Source organism: Podarcis gaigeae, assembly GCF_964106915.1.
Source record: "Podarcis gaigeae genome assembly, chromosome: 6".
Taxonomy (NCBI): domain Eukaryota; kingdom Metazoa; phylum Chordata; class Lepidosauria; order Squamata; family Lacertidae; genus Podarcis; species Podarcis gaigeae.
The window spans coordinates 97,101,511-97,120,428 of record NC_139682.1 but is presented as its reverse complement, the minus strand read 5'-3'; the positions used below and the strand labels follow the sequence as shown (position 1 = coordinate 97,120,428).

At 45.6% G+C, this 18,918-nt stretch overlaps 1 protein-coding gene across 10 annotated transcripts in view; it reads right to left on the bottom strand.

Annotated features, from left to right (window-relative positions):
* The window catches only part of RGSL1 (regulator of G protein signaling like 1), a 42,431-nt gene that overhangs the window by 8,902 nt on the left and 14,611 nt on the right, over positions 1-18,918 (bottom strand). For all 10 annotated transcript variants that reach the window (XM_083743782.1, XM_083743791.1, XM_083743783.1 and 7 more), the window contains 12 exons: positions 18,152-18,313; positions 16,149-17,134; positions 14,316-14,378; positions 10,577-10,799; positions 9,212-9,319; positions 8,135-8,243; positions 7,283-7,476; positions 6,092-6,209; positions 4,239-4,332; positions 3,022-3,151; positions 2,302-2,470; positions 266-404 (listed from right to left, as the gene is read on the bottom strand). In XM_083743782.1, coding sequence (XP_083599908.1) covers positions 266-404; positions 2,302-2,470; positions 3,022-3,151; positions 4,239-4,332; positions 6,092-6,209; positions 7,283-7,476; positions 8,135-8,243; positions 9,212-9,319; positions 10,577-10,799; positions 14,316-14,378; positions 16,149-17,134; positions 18,152-18,313 — 2,495 coding nt within the window. The remainder of the gene's footprint in view (positions 1-265; positions 405-2,301; positions 2,471-3,021; positions 3,152-4,238; positions 4,333-6,091; positions 6,210-7,282; positions 7,477-8,134; positions 8,244-9,211; positions 9,320-10,576; positions 10,800-14,315; positions 14,379-16,148; positions 17,135-18,151; positions 18,314-18,918) is intronic.

Genomic DNA, 18,918 nt, shown 5'->3' with positions numbered 1-18,918 from the left:
AGAATGGCTTACTGCATCTCCATCTTAGCCAGAGAGAACTAGGGATCTTTCCTATCAACATGTATTTCCAATAACAAATACTACCTTTCTTTCCCCCTCAAAAATCCGGAGTCTCAGAATGATTGTATCCAGGGGAGTCTGTCTCCATTCAGCTTCTGCCAGCATTTTACTCCAAATGCTACCATTCACTATGGCGTTTAGCAGAAGTCCCAATGGCTTCATTTTGTGCCCAACTGTCTTAGAAAACTTGGCTCCAGCCTCTTACCCTCAGTTTAGGTGGGATATCTGAATTCAAAAAGAGCTTGTTGATGGTGGACACTTTGCTCTTCAGAAAGGCAATATCTTTCTCGGTGTATAACCCAAGGGAGGACAGGACGACCACGGAGTCAGAGAGGTAAAAAAACCTGCGGCAATAAAAGACAGACACAGAGCAGAAGATGGAGAGATGGGTGGGCAGTGGGAATGGGGGTATGTTGGAAACAACACAAAACCTGAGGCAGGATCTCATCATCACAACAGGTGGCTGGAATCTGGACACTGGGCAGTACAGGCAATATCTGGGGTCACTGAGAAGGATCTTTATCAGGGTCATTCTCATGCTGATAAGAGGAAAGCAGGCATATAAACTCAGGACTAATTCCAAGATGGTCCCTGCTCGTCATGTAGACCAATGAGAAACCAGTGCAATTGGAGCTCTTCCATTGTCACCATTAAGCACCTGATGGTACATGGCTGGTAGGAAGCATTCGGTAAACAAACAAACAAACCCAACAACATAAGCAATATTTCTTGATCAGGAGCTGGCTGAATTGCAGGATGCAGTGAGAGTAAGAATAAATGGACGGTAATCCCAATGGAAGGGTGCAGAAAGTGGAGTCCCACAAGGACTGGTGCTGGACCTGCCCTTTTAACTTGTCGAGGTTGCCAAGTTTGCTAATGATATGAAATTGCTCAGTGTGCTTAAATCTAAAAAGGATTGTGATGGGCTCCAAGCAGATCTCTTCAAACTGCATGAATAGGCAGTAAAATGGCAAATGCAATTTAATGCAAGCAAGTGTAAAGCGATGCACATTGGGACAAAAGAAAATTCCTAATTTCACATGTGTGCTCATGAGATCTGGACTGGCAATGACTGACTTGGAAGGAAACCTTGTGGTCATAGGGAAAATGTTGACCTTGTGTGTGGCAGCTGTTAAAACAGCAAATACCACACTAGGTATTGTTAGGAAAGGGATTGAAAATTAAACTGCTGATATCGTAATACAAATCTATGGTGTGACCACACCTGGAGTACTGTAGAATACCATTTCAGTTGCCTTCCCTCAAAAAGCTATTACAGTGGTACCTCGGGTTAAGTACTTAATTCGTTTTGGAGGTCTGTTCTTAACCTGAAACTGTTCTTAACCTGAAGCACCACTTTAGCTAATGGGGCCTCCTGCTGCTGCCACGCCGCCGGAGCACAATTTCTGTTCTTATCCTGAAGCAAAGTTCTTAACCCGAGGTACTATTTCTGGGTTAGAGGAGTCTGTAACCTGAAGCATCTGTAACCTGAAGTGTCTGTAACCCAGGGTACCACTGTATAGAGTTAGAAAAGAGCAACCAAAACATTTGGGACTTTTTAGTTAAGAGAAAAGGCAAGTAAGGGGAGGCATGAGATATCTGCATAAGATTATTTGTGGTATGAAGAATTGGGGGTATAAGAAAGTTTTTCTCCCTCTCATAATACTAGAATTCATCCAACGAAGTGGAGCCTTGGAATATTCAGGACAGACAAAAGAAAGGACTTCTTCACATACCACATAGATTAATTTGCAAAATATAGCGATGGCCACCAAATTGAATGATTTAATTTTTTAAAAAGATTAAAAGTGGAGGATAGGCTATCATGGCTGCTAGCAATGATTGGCTATGTTCTCCCTCCCCTGCCCGAGGCCCTGGGCCTGTGAATGCTGTGAGTGGCTGGTGGAGAGAGGGCTCTTGGGCTCGGGTCCCAGCTGGTGGGCTTCCCATAGGTAACTAGCTGGCCATGGCAAGTATAGGCTGCCCAACCAGATGGGCCTTTACCTGATCCAACGGGACTCGTTTTCATATTCTTAATATAATCCAAACTGGCATTTTTACCAGATGACCCTATATGGTGATACTTACAGCACCTTGCTATGTGAGGGCCAATTTAGATGTGATTATGACAAATGCTTCTGTTCAGAGATTTGCCCCGTTAAATGTCTGCTCTGTTCACCCATGGAGTCCAAGAGGTGTGCAAGGCATGGAGGGAGAAATAACAGAGGCTTGCTCACTCACTTCTCCATCTCCAGGTAAAAATAGAGATCGTTGACCAGGAAGTTGACTGAGATGAGGCGGCCAAAGATCTTGCGCCTCACTTGCGGCACTTCAGCGTCTTCTGACGTGGAGCCGTAACGCCCACTCACTCCACTGAAGCTCCCACGGGTCTGAGGCGAGGATTGAACATCTATGAAAGAAAAGGGAGGCCCCAGTCACAGCACCTCCCATAACCACCTGCAGGCCACCAGGCATATTAAAAAACGCAACTCGTATGTTCCACATAAGTTAATCTGCTTTGATACTTGGGAGTTGGACAGAGTTTCACTGGGCTTGCAGAAAAATATCACTCAGCCTTCACTTTATATACCTGATCTTAGTTCTCTGGGAAGTGGAGTTCCTGGTTTTTGGAGCAGCACATTCCTGATACTAGAGTTAGAAGCAAGGCACAAGAACAGGGCTGGGCTGGGTGGAGCCATGCAAACACTGCAACTTTTTGCACAGGACTTGTGAGCAAAGTGACAAGACTTGGGCCTTTTTAGTTTAGAGGAAAGATGAGCAAGAGGAGACATGAGAGGGGTGTATACAATTCTGAAAGGTGTGGGGAAACTGCATTGGGAAATGTTTTTCCTCCTACTCTCATGACACTAAGTAAGCACAGGAAATAAAACCAAGGAGGTGACTCCTGTCACCTGCCCAAAGGCCAGTCATGTGGGAACAAGAGACTTTAAAAGCACGCACTTTCCTTCTCGCTTTTCACTTCCCGGTGGAGGAAATCTTCAAAGCGTTTGCGCTGCCCTACGTAACTCATTGCCTTCCGGAACTTGCAGACAGTCCTGATGAAAGTACCAAGAATATTCCAGTACCTTCTCTGTAGAAGAGAATAATGTTATGTACAGCCCATGGTAGTCACAGCAGTCTCTCGTAATAACAACAACATGAAGAAAAAGAACCTTAAAGACCAAGAGATAGATTGCAGTCTGTTTCATCAGGTGCACAAAGCATTAGCCAAGGGTAATGTTAATATCAGGACAGATAGAATGCAGTGCCATGGAAAGCTCTGAAAAGGAACTGAAGGGGACACATGTGGGCGAGGAGAGGGAGGGAAAGGAGCTGTGGAGTGCAGAGTTCTGAAACTGGCAATGGGCAGGTCCACAGTGCAGCAGTCCATGTGGATGTGCAGCTGCAAGTCTCCCCGTTAGCGTGGGGTTGTTCACATGACGTCTTCCCCATCCCAGTGTTTTCACAGACCTTTCCCCACTTTAAATCCATATTTAAAGGATCAACATGCACACACTCTGCAGTTAAAGGGGGGGGGGGAAGTGTCCAATAAAACACTGGGGGATGTATCATGTCCCTACATTAATGGGGGCGGGGCGGAAGGCAGGTGCAAATCCACATTTTGCTCTTCTGTGGACTAGTCAAATGTTAGATTTGCACAGGGCAAAAAGTGCTTGTGTGCTCTCCAGGGACTGCTGTTTGGGGAAGGAGTGAACACCCTCCGTACCACATGCAACCACAAGTCCCTTTGCACCTAGGATCTGGAGCTCCCCCCAGCCCCATTTTCTCCATGATTGGAGCACATCCAGTTTTAGACACATGCATTTGATTCTTTGACAGATCGAATCAAAAGCAACCTCCAGTTTCAATGGTTCACCTCCAAATATGTCTCAGTTTCGTAGCCAGTAATTCCAGGCCCAGCAATGAATGGGGTGAAGATGGGGGTGGATGAGATCAGGAAATTCCTTTTAGCAAACTGTGTCTTCTCCAACATGTAGTCAATGTTTCACTATCACAAACAATCAGCTTTGATTAGTTAACAGAATTCCCAGCATATTGTGAGGACACAAGCCTTTAGACTGCCTGCTCAGGAGCTCACAAATGTTTCATATCAAACATGGTCTGAATCTATGGCAGGAGGAGACACATCCCAATCCTGCTCCACATTCACCACTCACCATCTTTTCTTTCATCAGGGAGCCCCTCCTTCCCCTCCCACCTGCAGTAATGGAAAGGTCACTTTCAGGATATAAGCCTTGATACATTTGGAACCTGCCAGGATGCAACAAAAAGGAGAGAGAGAGATAGGTGAGTTAGTTGCTTTGCTCCCCTTATAAGCATAGTCCTCCGCATTCTGCTCATCTGTTTATCTCCATGGGATATTTAAAGTGCAGTCAAGCCAACAATTCATGTTTTGCTAGATAGGCACATGACAGAAACCGAATTTCACAGAGTTTTCCTGTAAACTCTGTGAGAGACAGCCCCACTGTGCCCTCAGAGGGGGAGGGCAGAGCTATTATTTTCTCCTACCTGCCTGAACACACTCTTTCCATCTCTTTCTGCTCTGCCAGCAATGTGAGAATTTCTGCCTGTCTGAGCTCCATTGCTCAGACTCCATTTTAAACTAGACTACAATATGTCTTTGTAACTGGATTACCATTTTAAGCCTGCCTGAACAAAGCTGCTGTATCTGTTTCTCTTCAACAAGTATTCAGAGCGAGTAAATCTTGTTTTTACCTTCTACATCTACAAGACTTTGTTGTTGTTATTTTAAGGGGGAGAAAAGAAAGAAAGGGGGGAAATGCCAGGAAAATCCAGTTTGCCTTGAAGCATCATGGATTACTTAAACTAAAAGACTAAAACTAGCCTATCTGATCTTCCCTTATGGGTAGGAATGGCACTCTGCTGAACATCTAACTTAAATCCATCTTTAATTTTTTTTAATTTGGTAATTTATATAGATTATATTATATATCGAATATAATCTATATTATATAGATTATATTTGACTAAACTGCGGGAGGCAGTGGAAGACAGGAGTGCCTGGCATGCTCTGGTCCAGGGGGTCACGACTAAACGACTAAACAACAATAGATTATATAAACTGGACACCATTGTTTGGAAAGGCAATATAGATGTAAACAAGAAATAAATAATGAATTTGATAAACCAATGCACATGGTGATTCACAGAGTTGGATATGGGGAAGGGATGGTCCTTGGCCAAAGAAGCTTCAGCTTTAGCCCTGTTGTAATTGTTGGTGCAAAATATCTATATAAGCAGGAGAATTCCTGGGTCACAAGATCCAAGTTTGGGACAAGTACTCTTTGGTGGGAGAACTCCAGCAGGTATCTAAAGTCACAAAATATGCAGCCAAGTAAAGTGTGGAAATATAGGCTGCTAGACATTTAAAATATGCCCTTTAAAGTGAGTTCCAAAATGTCCCCTTAAAAAGTCTCTTTCCAAAGTTTCCCTTTTCCCACAGCATAGGAAAAGACCATACATTTGGTAACTTAAAAAATGATTTACTTACAGTTCTCCAAAGGTCAGATCCATGTGCTTCAGAATAGTTACAAATGCAGAAAAACTTAGCTTAGTTTCCAAGTTGATGAAAGATTCTAAATTATTTGTACAGGAACTCAAGAGAGCCATGTGAGAGCCTTGCAGCTGAGCTGGAGCAACCAGCTCAAACCTCTTCACACGCTGAGCTTCTCAAGTAGACTGGGGGAAAACAAAGGCTTGATTACCTAGTTCTTCCCAAGGTGAGGGGAAGTGGACATAGCTAAGCCTGGCAGGACAGTTTACTCTATGGTATTAACCCCTTAATGTCACAACTGAACTTAAACATATTGGTTATATGAGGCTGGTTATACCACAGTAATCACTACCACACTCCAGACCATAAATGTGATGGAATCGTTCTGTTTTGATAATATTAGAACAGAACATTTCATTGCCAGCTGCTGCCTTGTCAGTTGTATCACTGCCCATTCCACTTTGCTGGTCATATTTGCGCCTCCTGTTTACTCACCATTTCTCTTCCAAGGCCTTCATGACCAAAAATTGTGCTGTGACCAACATGGGAACAGTCACATTAGCTGCCCTTGGAATCTCTCTGATAATATCTGCATCACAATCCAACAGCTTTTCTGGGTGGGTAAAACAGAAAAAAGGGGGGGGGGGGGACAGGAAGACATACTTTCCAAAAGAGTCTTCTATTTATTTTTGCCTTTGAGCAATACTGAGTAAACTTGGGCCAATACATTAAGATCATTAAGAAGTGGTAATTGATACAAAGAGGGTGGCCACCTGTCTGTGTTTTCCAGCCAAAATTACCAGGAGAGCTTCACCACACATGTATGACAAAATGCTTTTTTTGAATGCTTGTTTGCTTTCTAAGCAGGGAATCTAATGCCCAAACTGAATTTTCACTCATGAAGACCTTCAGAGTGGCTTAATTTGAGGAGACAAAAATAATCCGAGTTGGGGAGGGAGGGTCCTTCTGATTCGTTGGTCATTTTTGGAGCTGTTAGCAGCCCGGGCCCAATTTATTAGTGTTCCTTGCTTTTTCATTATGTGATCCCAGCCAAGCAGGGACCACATCAGAAGCACGATGATGTGACAGGGAGGTTTATCTTGACAAGTGACATCGGAATGCACAATGGATCAAGCATTTGAGCAACACAGCTGCACCTGGAGCTGCATGCCAACGCTCATTCCGATGCGCATTCAAGGGCGCATCTGAGCTGATGCTCCTGCTTCAAATCCACTTCCCTTTGCTGCCACATATAGTGCAGCAATCAGGGAGCATCAACCTGGACATCTCTTTGATCAAGGCTAGGGAGTTCCACAAACAAGGGCAGAGCCTAGCTGCTCCTTAGGTAGACCCTGGGCTGGCCTGACCTGAAAGTATTAAGCAGATGAGATCCAGAGGCACCAAGGAACTACCTGGGATAGGGGTGGTTGGCAGAGCCATGCGGGGACCTGGGACAGGAATGCTGCCCTTGCTTCCTCCACCTACAGCCTCAAGGGTCCTGGTGCACAGACCAGGAGTCTCCAAGGTGGGTAGGGCTGGTGCACAAGGCAGGTGGAAGCTCCTGTCATTGACAGGTCAGGGGAAGCTCAAACACCTTGCAATTCAAGGGGGTATCTATAGCCTGCGAGTTGATGTGTTGGGTCTTGTGGGCAAGAGTGAGGTGCAATTGGAGCCTGGCTTGCATACCGGGTGGGATACTGTGGAAGAAGAAAGTCCTGACGCAGTCATTGACCTGAAGGCGCTGGATCCTGGGATTCCCCTCGTTTTTGAGTTCTTCCACGGCCATCCAGAAAAGGAGTGGGGCTTCAGCATTGTGCATCTTGAGAAACTGCCTGAAGTAATCCAAGTGGATGGGGTTCTGCAGCACTTCTGAGAGCGTCCTATAATGGTAAGGAGACATTAGGCGCTGCTGAGGCCATCAGCTCTTTCACCTAAGTCACATATTTTTGTACACAGGTCCCAGGTTGTGAATGATGAGGGACCTGCAAAATTCTGTTTAAGAAAATCTCCACTTCAATTTAAAATAATGCTCCTAAGTCTCATGAAAGACAGTGTGATATAGTTCTCTTATCATTTCTTGTATACCACTCTCTCCTGGTTTAAACAGTCTTGCAGGTTTCTGAAGTGTTGCAATCTTTGCAGTGTAGCCCTTTGCATGTTTTCACAGAAATAAGTGCTGTTGTGCTCAAGATGACATCATTCCATCCTGGATAAGTGTCTAAAGAACCACAGCCTTAAACCTCTCAAATCTATTTGACAAGAGAGGATGTTATGGAAAATGTGCAGACCATTGGCCTATACTGCACTCTGCCTCAACTCTCTGAAAAATCTCTTGTCTGTTCTCAGTCTATGAACAAACTGGAAGATGGTCTTGGTAGCCCAGAATGGGCAGTTAGTGGGGGCCAAACCAGACATGAGATTGAAAGCATGAATTTGCAGGCAATAACAGCGTCCCCATAATGAACCTCCTGTCTCACTTGACCCTGAGTGTTGGAGCTAAGTGGCAGGTCGTATCTCTAAGGCACAATGATGTCCTACCTGGGCCTCAGAGGGGGCTTTCTTGAGGCAGGCCCCTTCCTCATGAAGGACAAGCTGGATCGGGTCCAGTGGAGATTCCTTCTCATAGATAACGGACGACTGAACACGCCTGCAGGGGAAAAGAAGCGCTGCCTCCTTACAATTAGCCACGGGAGGCGGTCTTCTGCGAGCCAGCAGTGCTCCACTCAAGACCACCACCACAGTGACCTCATGAAGACCACCACAACAGCACCTTGCAAGATCTCAGCACAATGAAATTCTCCTGCATGAAAACATTCTTTCTTCACCCTTATTCCTTCTCAGAGCACAACCAGACATGACAGCCAGACTCAGAACTGCCACTGCTCCATAATCTTCTTCACTCCAAGCTCCCCCTTAGCTTTGCTCTGTTCTCTTCCGATGGAGGCGAGTCGGGCACTGCCCCATGAACCTCAGCCTGCCTCAGCCAGGCCCCACCTGCCAGCCTTCTTACTTAAACAACCAGTCCAGATTTGTAGAACTAACTAGAATCACAGAACCATAGAGTTGGAAGGGACCCCGAGGGTCCTCTAGTCCAACCTCCTGCAACGCAGGAATCTCAGCTAAAGCACCCATGACAGGTGGCCACTGCTTAAAAACCTCCAAGGAAGGAGATTCCACCACCTTTTGGGGAGTCTGTTCCACTGTCAAACAGCTCCTACTGCCAGAAAGTTTTTCCTGATGTTTAGTTGAAATCTCCTTCCTTGTAACTTGAAGTCATTGGTTCAGGTCCTTCCCTCCAGAGTAGGAGAAAACAATCCTGCTCCATCTTCCATGAGACAGCCCTTGAGATATCTGAAGATGGCCATCTCCTCTCCTCTAAACATACCCAACTCCCTCAACTGTTCCTCCTGGCGCTTGGTTTGCCTCTTTGCTTCCTTTCCTTCGTCCCAGCGCTGCCCTCAGTGTGGAGGAAGGATCAACTGGCTCTCTGCCTGTCATTGGCTCCGGCTCCGCTTCCTGCCACCCCCGCCAGTCCCAACAGGCACCAGCCCCCACTGGTCTCTGCTACTCAAGCTGGACAAATCCTACCCTGGTGCCAATACCCCAGGGACTCACCACTTGATGGGGAACTTTTGCAGAACGCCTTGAAGTTACTGCTTAGAAGTTCCACAGCCATCTTGGGGTTCAGCCGGGCCAGCTCCTCAAATGTCATGCTGCTGTAATCTGTCTCCAGGGAGAAGAAGATCAGAAGCACTCTTTGGTCCCCTACAGCCAGGACAAGGGATCATGCAAGGAGAGGGTCTATGTACTGGCAGCGCCACCATGGAGCACATGATGTGCAATTCTATGTGGCGGCACATTGCCAAAGGTTTTGTTAAAAACAGCTGAGACAGGTCCAAGGTTTTATGTCATTTCAGTTAAATGCAAACACTCCCTACATGCCACCTATGAAACAGAAGCACTTTGGTCTCCTTCGACTTCCTGCCGCCTGGACTAGGAGACTAACAGTGCAATCCTAACCACTGCTACTCAGAAATAAGTTCCACTGAATTCATGGGGCATGCACCCAGGTCAATGGCGTTAGCACTGCAGCCTAAGTGAGCCTTATCATTTTCCATAGGAACTGAGCCCCCCTGCAAGCCCCTCTGCAGTCTGGCCTTGCACATGGCCAAAGGCTCTTCTCTGCATCTTGCACACAAAGATGCATGCCAACCCCCTCTAATCCCTGGATCCAGCAGTTGTTAAAAGCTAATCAAGTCCTCTAATTCCAGGAATAGCCAAGCTAGCTTCCTGGTGAGGTGATGGGGGATTAAATGGAATCGAAGGCAGAGAGCTGCAGTGATGTGAGCAATGTGAGAGCTGCAGTGATGTGAGAGAGCTGCAGTGATGTGAGAGAGCAATGTTTGATGTCTGCTGGAATGCAAGGATGCAGCTATGGGGAAAACAAGGTTCCTTTGGGGTGGGGTAATGCTGTGGACCTCTCCATCGTACGCTCAGGTTGTATGCATGTGTGAATAAACCAAGTATCATAATGACCCCATAGTCTCCACTGTGCTTCGTTTCTAAAAGGAAACACAAACTCTGGGTAAGCGCCCGGAATCTTGCACTTGCTCAGAGAGTGGGGTAGGATGCAACTATGCCTTCTTTTGAGTCAGTTGCTTCCTTCATCTGCCAGTATGAGCTGCCAACAGAATTTTATCCTCTGTGAAGTAAAAACGTTTCAGGAGAGAATTACTTGAAGAAAACTGGCTGTGGGAATTTCACCTCCACCCCCCCCCCCAAATATTTAGCAAAATATCTTCCTGATTTGCACTGCCCTGTGAAAGAGCAGGGGGGCTTTGGGCAGGGAGACCATCTCTGCTCAGCCCTAAATCCCCGTGAGAATGCAGCGCCTCTGGCAACTTAAACCTTGCCTTCAGCCAGAGGAAATAAAAAAACATTGCTCTTGAGTGAGTCCTGCAGGGCAGGTCTTCTTCTCACCCATCTTGCGCACCACAGGCTCTGCCTCCATGAAGATGGAGCCCCCCAGGCCCAGGTCCTGAGTGCCCATCATCTGCCAGTGTTCCCCCATGAGCAGCTCAAAGTCTCTCATGCCAGCCAAGGTCTGGCACAGGTGTAAGGCCTCCGTGATTCTCCTGGCCAAGCGGCGATTCTCATCCTTCTCGTAAGGCTCTTCAGCACTGAGTTTCTTTTCCTTGCCGCTCTGCAGTGACAGAAAGACGGACAAGGTGCATCACGCAGGTGAAGAATGAAAGCATGGAGAGCAGGATTAAGGGCCAACGAGCGTTCAATTACAGATCCATAGTGGTGGGACTATGCCTTTCCGACCTCCACATTTCCTCCTTTAACTTTGTTTGTGCTTTGGGAAAGTTGCTGAACTGCAGGTAAAGGTCACATCCACATCATACATTTGAAACACTTTAACAGCCATGGCTCCCCACCTCACCCAAAAGACCTCTGGGAACTGCAATTTGTTAAGAGTGCTGGGAACTGTAGCTCAGTGAGGGGCCTCCTCAGCACCTCTTAATAAACAACAGTTCCCAGGATTCTTTAGGGGAAGCCATGGCGGTTAAAGGGGTGTTGTTGACATCCATCTGTCTCAAGAGACAATGGAGTGTAGCTATGGGGGTGAAGTCAAGCCACTGCATTAGGGTGCAAGACTGGGCAATGTCTGTCGGGAGATGCAGCAGCACAGAATCCAGGGTCCAGCTGCCATGTTATAGATTAGAAATTGGAAACTTTGTTGGAGATTGCAGTCAAATCCAGCTAGCAAGCATAGGGCTAGTTAGTGCCACAGCGTGTAGTTCCTAGACTTTCCTCCAGAAAAGGAGGATGAGTTCTGGGAATTTATGTTAAAGAATTTAGAACATATGGATGTGGGCCAATCTTTTTTGAGTGGTATACAGGCGATATACAGAGAGCAAAAATAATTGTAAACAATGTTATAACAGAAAATATTGCCATCACGAAGGGTACAAGACAGGGATGTCCGTTGTCACCGCTGTTATTCATATCGGTCCTAGAGGTTTTTCTAAGAACAATAAGAAACAATGAAAAGATAAAAGGTGTAACAGTGGGTGGCAATCAATATAAGGTTAAGGCCTTTGCTGATGACTTAGTCATAACTATAGAAGATCCCATACAGAGTGTTCAAGAGGTGTTAGAAGAAATTGAACATTTTGGTCAGGTGTCAGGCTTTAAATTAAATAGGAAAAAACCCAAATAATGGTTAAAAACTTAGATATAGAAGTGATAGAAGAAATACAGCAACAAACAGAAATGAAAGTGGTTAAAAAAGTAAAATATTTAGGGATTACGTTAACTCCCAGGAATATTGACCTATTTCAAAATAACTATGTACCTACTTGGAACAAAATCAAATGTGATCTAGATGTATGGACAAGGATGAGATTATCGTTATGGGGAAGAATTGCAACGATAAAAATGAGTGTGCTACCGAAAATGTTGTTTTTGTTTCAAACAATACCAATAATTAAAGGTGTGACAATATTTAAAGAATGGCAAAGAACAGTGTCAAGATATATCTGGCAGGGCAAAAAGCCCAGAATTAAATTTAAGATATTGACAGATGCAAAAGAAAGAGGAGGCTTTGCCCTGCCAGATCTAAAGTTATATTATGAAGCTTCGTGTCTTTGCTGGTTGAAAGAATGGATAAAATTAGAGAACACAGAATTGTTGGATTTAGAAGGATATGACAATAGATTTGGGTGGCAGGCGTATTTATGGTGTGATAAGAACAGAATGCATAAAGGTTTTGGAAATCATATTTTTAGAGGAACGTTAATTGAAGTGTGGAATAGGTACAAAAATCTATTAGAGCCTAAAACTCCAATGTGGCTATCGCCATTGGAAATAATGAGTATGAAAAAAGTCAATATGACAGGGAATTGGGCCACATATGAAAATTTGATATTTAAAGAAGGAGATAAGTGGAATCTGAAACCATATGAAGAGGTTAAAGAAAAGGTGAATGATTGGTTGCAATATTTCCAATTGAATGCAATGTTTAAAAAAGAGATGCGAGAAAAAGGTTTTTTAGGGAAAAAATCAAGGTTTCATCAAGAAATCTTGAATAGTGATGTAAAAATATTGTCAAAAATGTATAAATTATTACTTGAATGGCACACAAAAGATGAAGAAGTAAAAACGGTTATGATTCAATGGGCCAAAGATTTTGGTTATAATATACAATTAGAGGAATGGATAAAACTTTGGAAAGAGGGAATGAAATTCACCGCATGCACTACGATAAAGGAAAATGTTATGAAAATGATATACAGATGGTATATAACTCCTGTGAAACTTGGAAAGATGTTTAAAGTTAGTAATAAATGTTGGAAGTGTCAAGAGAAAGAAGGAACATTTTATCACATGTGGTGGGAATGTAAGAAAGTGAAATGCTTTTGGGAAATGATTTATAATGAGATGAAAAAAATGTTGAGATATACTTTTGTAAAGAAACCAGAAGCATTTTTACTTGGTATAGTAGGGAATGATGTTGAAAAGAAAGATGTGAAGTTATTTAGATATGCAGTAACAGCAGCCAGAATTTTGTTGGCCCAAAGGTGGAAACAGGAAGAAATGCCAACGAGGGAAGAATGGAGAACAAAGCTGATGGAGTATGCAGAAATGGACAAATTAACTGGAAAAATTCAAAACCAACGCGATCAGAGATTCACCGAGGACTGGAACAAATTTACAGAGTATATGAAAACTGTGTGTGATCAGGAAATAACGCTTGTTGGATTTCAAGAAGCTCTGTGAAAAAATAAACTGAAATGTCGCTTAAAAGAGAAGATAAAATAGGGATTGTCAAAGTGCAACATAAATGTATGAAATGTGAGAAGTTGTGATAAATATGAAAATTGTCAGATAGGCTGATGGAAGTCTAAAAGAATGTATAAGTTAAGTTAAATTGGATGTTTAATTATAAATGGATCGGTTATTGGAAATTTGAATAAAAATTAATTTCAGAAAAGGAGGATGTGAACCCTTGTCTTACTGTTCCTCTCTCATTCTCTGCATCATGTAAAGACAGACGTGCTTAAGTTAGCTCAGAGCTTAGAGCACATGTACAAAACTCTCTTTCCTCTATTTTCTACCCAAGACTTTTTTGCCTGTATTATCCATGCTTCTGCATGGAATAATGCATGGCTGAGGCCTTGAAACTGTAAGTAAAGCATTTTAAACTTACTTAACAGTGTGTGATCTGCTCACAGCAGAAGGGGGTAGGGAGAGAAGTGCTGTGAGTACTTCAGAATGGGATAAAAAGGTTTAACAACCTATATTCCTAACACTATAGTGCTGGTTAACTTTTGTGAGTTTAATCTCTGCTACAGGGGCTCTCTACCTGCAGGAGAGTGTGCAAAACCCACTGTTCTGAATCCAGGCATCCAGGCATTTTCTTTTGTTGTTCACCTCACCCACACACATGGGTCCCAGAGATTCATATTATATTCCCTCACAAACTTGTGGCCCTCCAGAAGCTGTTGGACAGCAGCTCACATCATCCTTCACCACAGGCCACGCTGGGGGGCTAATGGGTGCTAGGAATCCACCAACACTTGGAGGGCCACAGGTTCCATATCTCTCTTATAGGTGAACACCCAGCATATTCTAAACTGTGGGGGAAACATGACCCTTTGATCACACCCTGACACCCCATGAGCCCCTCACTGCCCTGGTGGTTCCAGCTTACCACATAATACAGGAACATTTTATCGTCGTGCTGAAGGAAATCCTCATAAAGGAAGCTGAGTATCTAAACGGAAAGTGAGAATAGAGTCTTATGTAGGTACTCTTTCCATTTCAGGCAAAAGGCAACAGCTTTCGAGCTTCCTGCAAGCAAGCTCTTTAAATCAATTAAACCACTTTGCAGTGAGAGAGAGAACTTTATCTTCTTCGACAAATCCTATGCCACACAAGCCTTGGAAAGACATCTAGGTAAAAAGCGGCGCTGCTTTGCTACTGAAAAGGTTGGGCAGCATGGCTGACTTCACTCTACTGCAGCAGGTCTGGGGAACCAGTGTTGCTAGACTCCAACTCCCAGCTTCCCCAGCAAGCCTGGCCGGTGGGCAGGGGTGATGGGAGCTATAGTCCAACAACATCTGGAGGGCCACAGCTCCACCCCCCCCCGGCTGTGTGTGCACTTCGCCTCTAAAGCACATTCTTTCCCTCAAAGAATCCTGGGTGCTGAAGTTTGCTGCTGGGAACTGTAACTCTGTGAGAGTTAAACTACAGTGCCCAGAATCCTTTGAGAGAATGAATGTGCTTTGGAATGCGTTTTAAAGGTATAGTGCTTACACAGCCTCTTATTAAATTAGCCTCTTCTCTTGGCACTGCAGAGTGTGAGTTCTGCCTCTTCCTCTGCACCATCACAGGATTGCACCTGTCTTTGGTACCCCGGCTGCTTTTCTATTCCAACATCCACAAAGTCCCATCTCTCAGTTGTCCTCAGCGTCTTCTTTCTGTGCTTCCATTCCATGTTATCTCCTGTTTCCCTATCCTAAGGCTTCTCTGCACTTCCTCCTCTCAATCCCCTTTCTTTCTTTCTTTCTTTCTTTCTTTCTTTCTTTCTTTCTTTCTTTCTTTCTTTCTCCCTCCCCCCTCCCTCTCCTTCTTCCACTGTCCTGTTCCTTCTCACAGAGTTCACTGGCAACAGCTCACAAGGCTTTTACACCCTCAACAGTTTGCGCCAGTTCAGGATTCTCAGATACAACTAAGGCACGTGGTGTGTTAGGGACCTGCAGGGTGCGCCAGGGGAAGGGGGGCTGGAGTTTGACTTAGGAGAGGGGGGCTGTGATTTGTGGGAAGCTGTACCAGCCAGGAAGCAAGAATCACAGGCAGGGGGAGGAGCTCCAGAGCTGGAAGGTGGAGCGCAGGATGGTTTGGAAGAAGAAGAGGAGGCGGAGGCAAGTCAGGCAAGTGAAGGGCCCCCCTCTCCCACACCTCTGTCTCCCAGAACCATGAGGGGACTGAAGAGGGGTGAGCAGAGGAAGCTTCCATGCAGGCATTATCTCCAGTTGCAACTGCACAGCCCATCAGGGGAAGGTACATAAACTGGTAAAGGGGGAGTGGTCCCCTGTTGCTGCAACTGCTCCCTAGAGTCTGGGCCTGGCAATAGCTGCCTAGATGCTAGGTTGGTGTGCGTGGCCATTCAGAGCCATAGAAACGACTGTAAGTGTCCACTTTTGACAATAAAGAGTTAACTATGTGCTGCATGCATTCCTGACATGGTGTGCCTGACTGCCTGCAGCAGGCTAGAAAAACCAGCGGCAACTCTGCCACACATCTCTGGATACAGGAAAGGAGGGGTTATGGGCTTACAAGGGGCATCTATGTTTCCCACAAAGAAGTGGGGAAGCCAGGGCCACAAAGAATGGATATTTGGAATTCCTCCTTGTTTTGGGGAGGGGGTGCAGGGCATGTTGTCTATGGTAGACCCTGATTACAATACGCCTACTTTACTGGGTGAAATCTCAAGTATGCTTCCCGCTATTCATTTTCATGGAGAGAAAACAAGCTTTCCCACCTTACAGATTTCTTTCTGTGCCTTTAGTACCCAGGGTATAACATGTCCAGAAGGAAGGAGATTTTGTAAGTTCCTGAGAGTTGTCAGTTTCAAGGGGAGGTGCCAGTTGCTGTTCTGGGTCAGGTACAGCTCACAAATCCTTTCTCCCATGACATGGCGCAGAAGGATGTTCCCTTCGCCAAGGGAGCAGAGCATCATGCGCAAAAAGTCCTCCAGGTCATGCCACAGGTCTAGGAGATGGACCTCCAAGCCATAATCCCTGCGCAGCAAAAACTCCCGGAAGGGGCGCCCTGCACATTTGTCGGCAGTGAGTGCCCAAGGAAGGAAATCTAAGCACATGGGAGACTTGACCAGGGTTTTTAAGGCAAGCAGCGAAGGGAACTGGACCACAGGAGTGGAAGAGCGCAGCTTATTATAGGTGATTGCATTAGCAAGCTCATTTGCCAGAGGAGAGGACATGAATTCGCTTGGACTGCTTTTGAAGCTTGGCGATTCATCGGAAACGCCCATTGCTGAATCCCGGATCTGATCTGCTGGAGAAGGACTGGAACTGGCAGAATGTCTTGCAGAATGACGGTGCTTCTTGTGTGCCGGACTGCTTCTGCGTGACTTCTTCTTCTTCTTGCGGCTTTCTTTGTGCTTCCCTCCTTCAGAGTAACCTTGGCCTGTTACATGGTCCCAGACCACCCTCTTGCTTTCCAAGCTGCAATAGGATTTTGTTTCGCTGCTGCTTTGCCTGATGCTCATGGGCGGCCGAGGAGACACCGCCGGCTTCGGCAAACCTGCCCAGTGCAGCCTTTCCTCATACTGCTCAAGGAGATGGCGGCACGCTGGCTCCTTCTCCATCTTCAACTTGCAGTGGATGTAGAAGTTTGGGAGCCAGTAGCTTTCAATCTTGAACAGGGCCACCTTTTGCATCTCGGACAGGATTTCCCTCCGAGAGCGGACGTGTTGGGGGTGGTAGGGAGTCATTTTCAGAAGGGATTCTGCAAATGTTACAAAGCATTGGGGGAAAGAGGAGTTAATGGTTCATAGAGTTGTGAAAGAAGAAAATGGTCTTTCTGCTGACTGGCTGGGCTTCTTTTTAATTCTGTGTCCGCTTCTGGGATGACTGCTGTTTTAGGCTGCAGTCAGATGGCAAGTGTGATGGAGGGCACCATATTAGCTACCCGTTGCCTGGAGGGTACTCAGACACTCCCCACCCCCACATAATGGGGTGCATTAAGGGGAAAAGCCACCAGTCCACCCAAAAATATTAATGTTTTCATTTGGCGTCTTGTATCAAAGAGGGAGTCTGAATAGCCAGTGGCGGAATCATAGAACTGTAGTGTTGGAAGGGACCCCAAGGCTCATCTAGTCCAACCCCTTGCAATGCAGGAACCTCAGCTAAAGCAGCTGTGCATGCCATCAATGGTCTCACAAGTTGTCAAACTTCCAATGGCTGAGGCACCGTTTTTCTCTGACTTACACGTCAATCATATGCATGAGTAGATTTTTTTAAAAAGCATGTATGGGTAAAAGTTCTCTGTCCTCTGAGAAGTCTATGCTCTGTGTTCCAGGGTGAGTGGAGTCACTGTTGTGGCCATGCCTTCTGATAGTCATGAAGGATAGCCCTATCAACAGCTATCAGCCATTGTGGCTAAATGGAACTTCTGGGTTCAGAAGCAGGAAAAAGAAGAGATGTTGCCTGCAAGCTCTCTTTGTGGGCTTCCTGGGAGCACGTGACGGGCCTTTTTAGGAAGCAGTGTGCTAGACTCAATGGACTTTTTTGAAGGAAACTAGCCAAGCAGTATCACATGCAGAGACACAACAGGTGACTTCAGTTTCCTCCACAGGCAGGTGACTCTGTGGGGAATCATGGAAAGATGCAGTGGGGAGTCACTGATTTAGAAAGGGGCACTTGGGGTTCCCAGGAACCTTTAATTATATAATTAGTTCTCTTGCAGCATCACGACACTGCCATTCTCTTCCAAAGCTAACACCTATGAGAGTGTGTCTCTTACCAATGGTTGTGTTGCAGAGGATGACAACGGTGGAGCCCTCCTGCAAGTGAGTAGCCATCAACACCTGGATCAGGGACTCATAGAGATCTTGCTGGGATTCATCCGTCTCGTCAATCCCAAGTATCCTTTCCGTAGCGAGCCAGAACTTGGTCAGCTCTTCCCCTGTAGATTAGACGTAAAGTTAGGACTACGCATTCCAGGCAATATCTGTAATGTCCTGCTGGGAAGGAATAGGATTTTCAGCTAATTCTTGAGGGGGGGTTGGTTGTGAAACTTGGATTGCAAAATGGTTGCTTTCTGCTTTAAAGGCTCTCCTCCACTGAAGGGGCAAAAGCTCACAGGGAGGTTAAAAGTATACAGGCATGGTTTGCATAGGAGGGGTATGGAAGGTTAAAAACATTCCTCTCCCTGCAATCCCCCTTGCGCTGCTCTCTGGACTGGGGAACAGCTGAGAGCAGTGAAAAGGAGGCTGGACTACAGGGGTAGGGGAATTATTCTTTATTTGGAGGCCTAGTCCTTTCTGTTGTTCAGCTGATCAGTGGGAAGGTGTGTTGTGGGCCACATAAGATTAATAAGGTAAGGACCCCCTGGACAGTTAAGTCCAGTCAAAGGTGACTATGGGGGTGTGGCACTCATCTCACTTTCAGGCCGAGGAAGCCGGCATTTGTCCACAGACAGCTTTCCAGGTCATGTGGCCAGAATGACTAAACCGCTTCTGGCACAACAGGACACTGTGACGGAAGCCAGAGCACATGGAAACGCCTTTT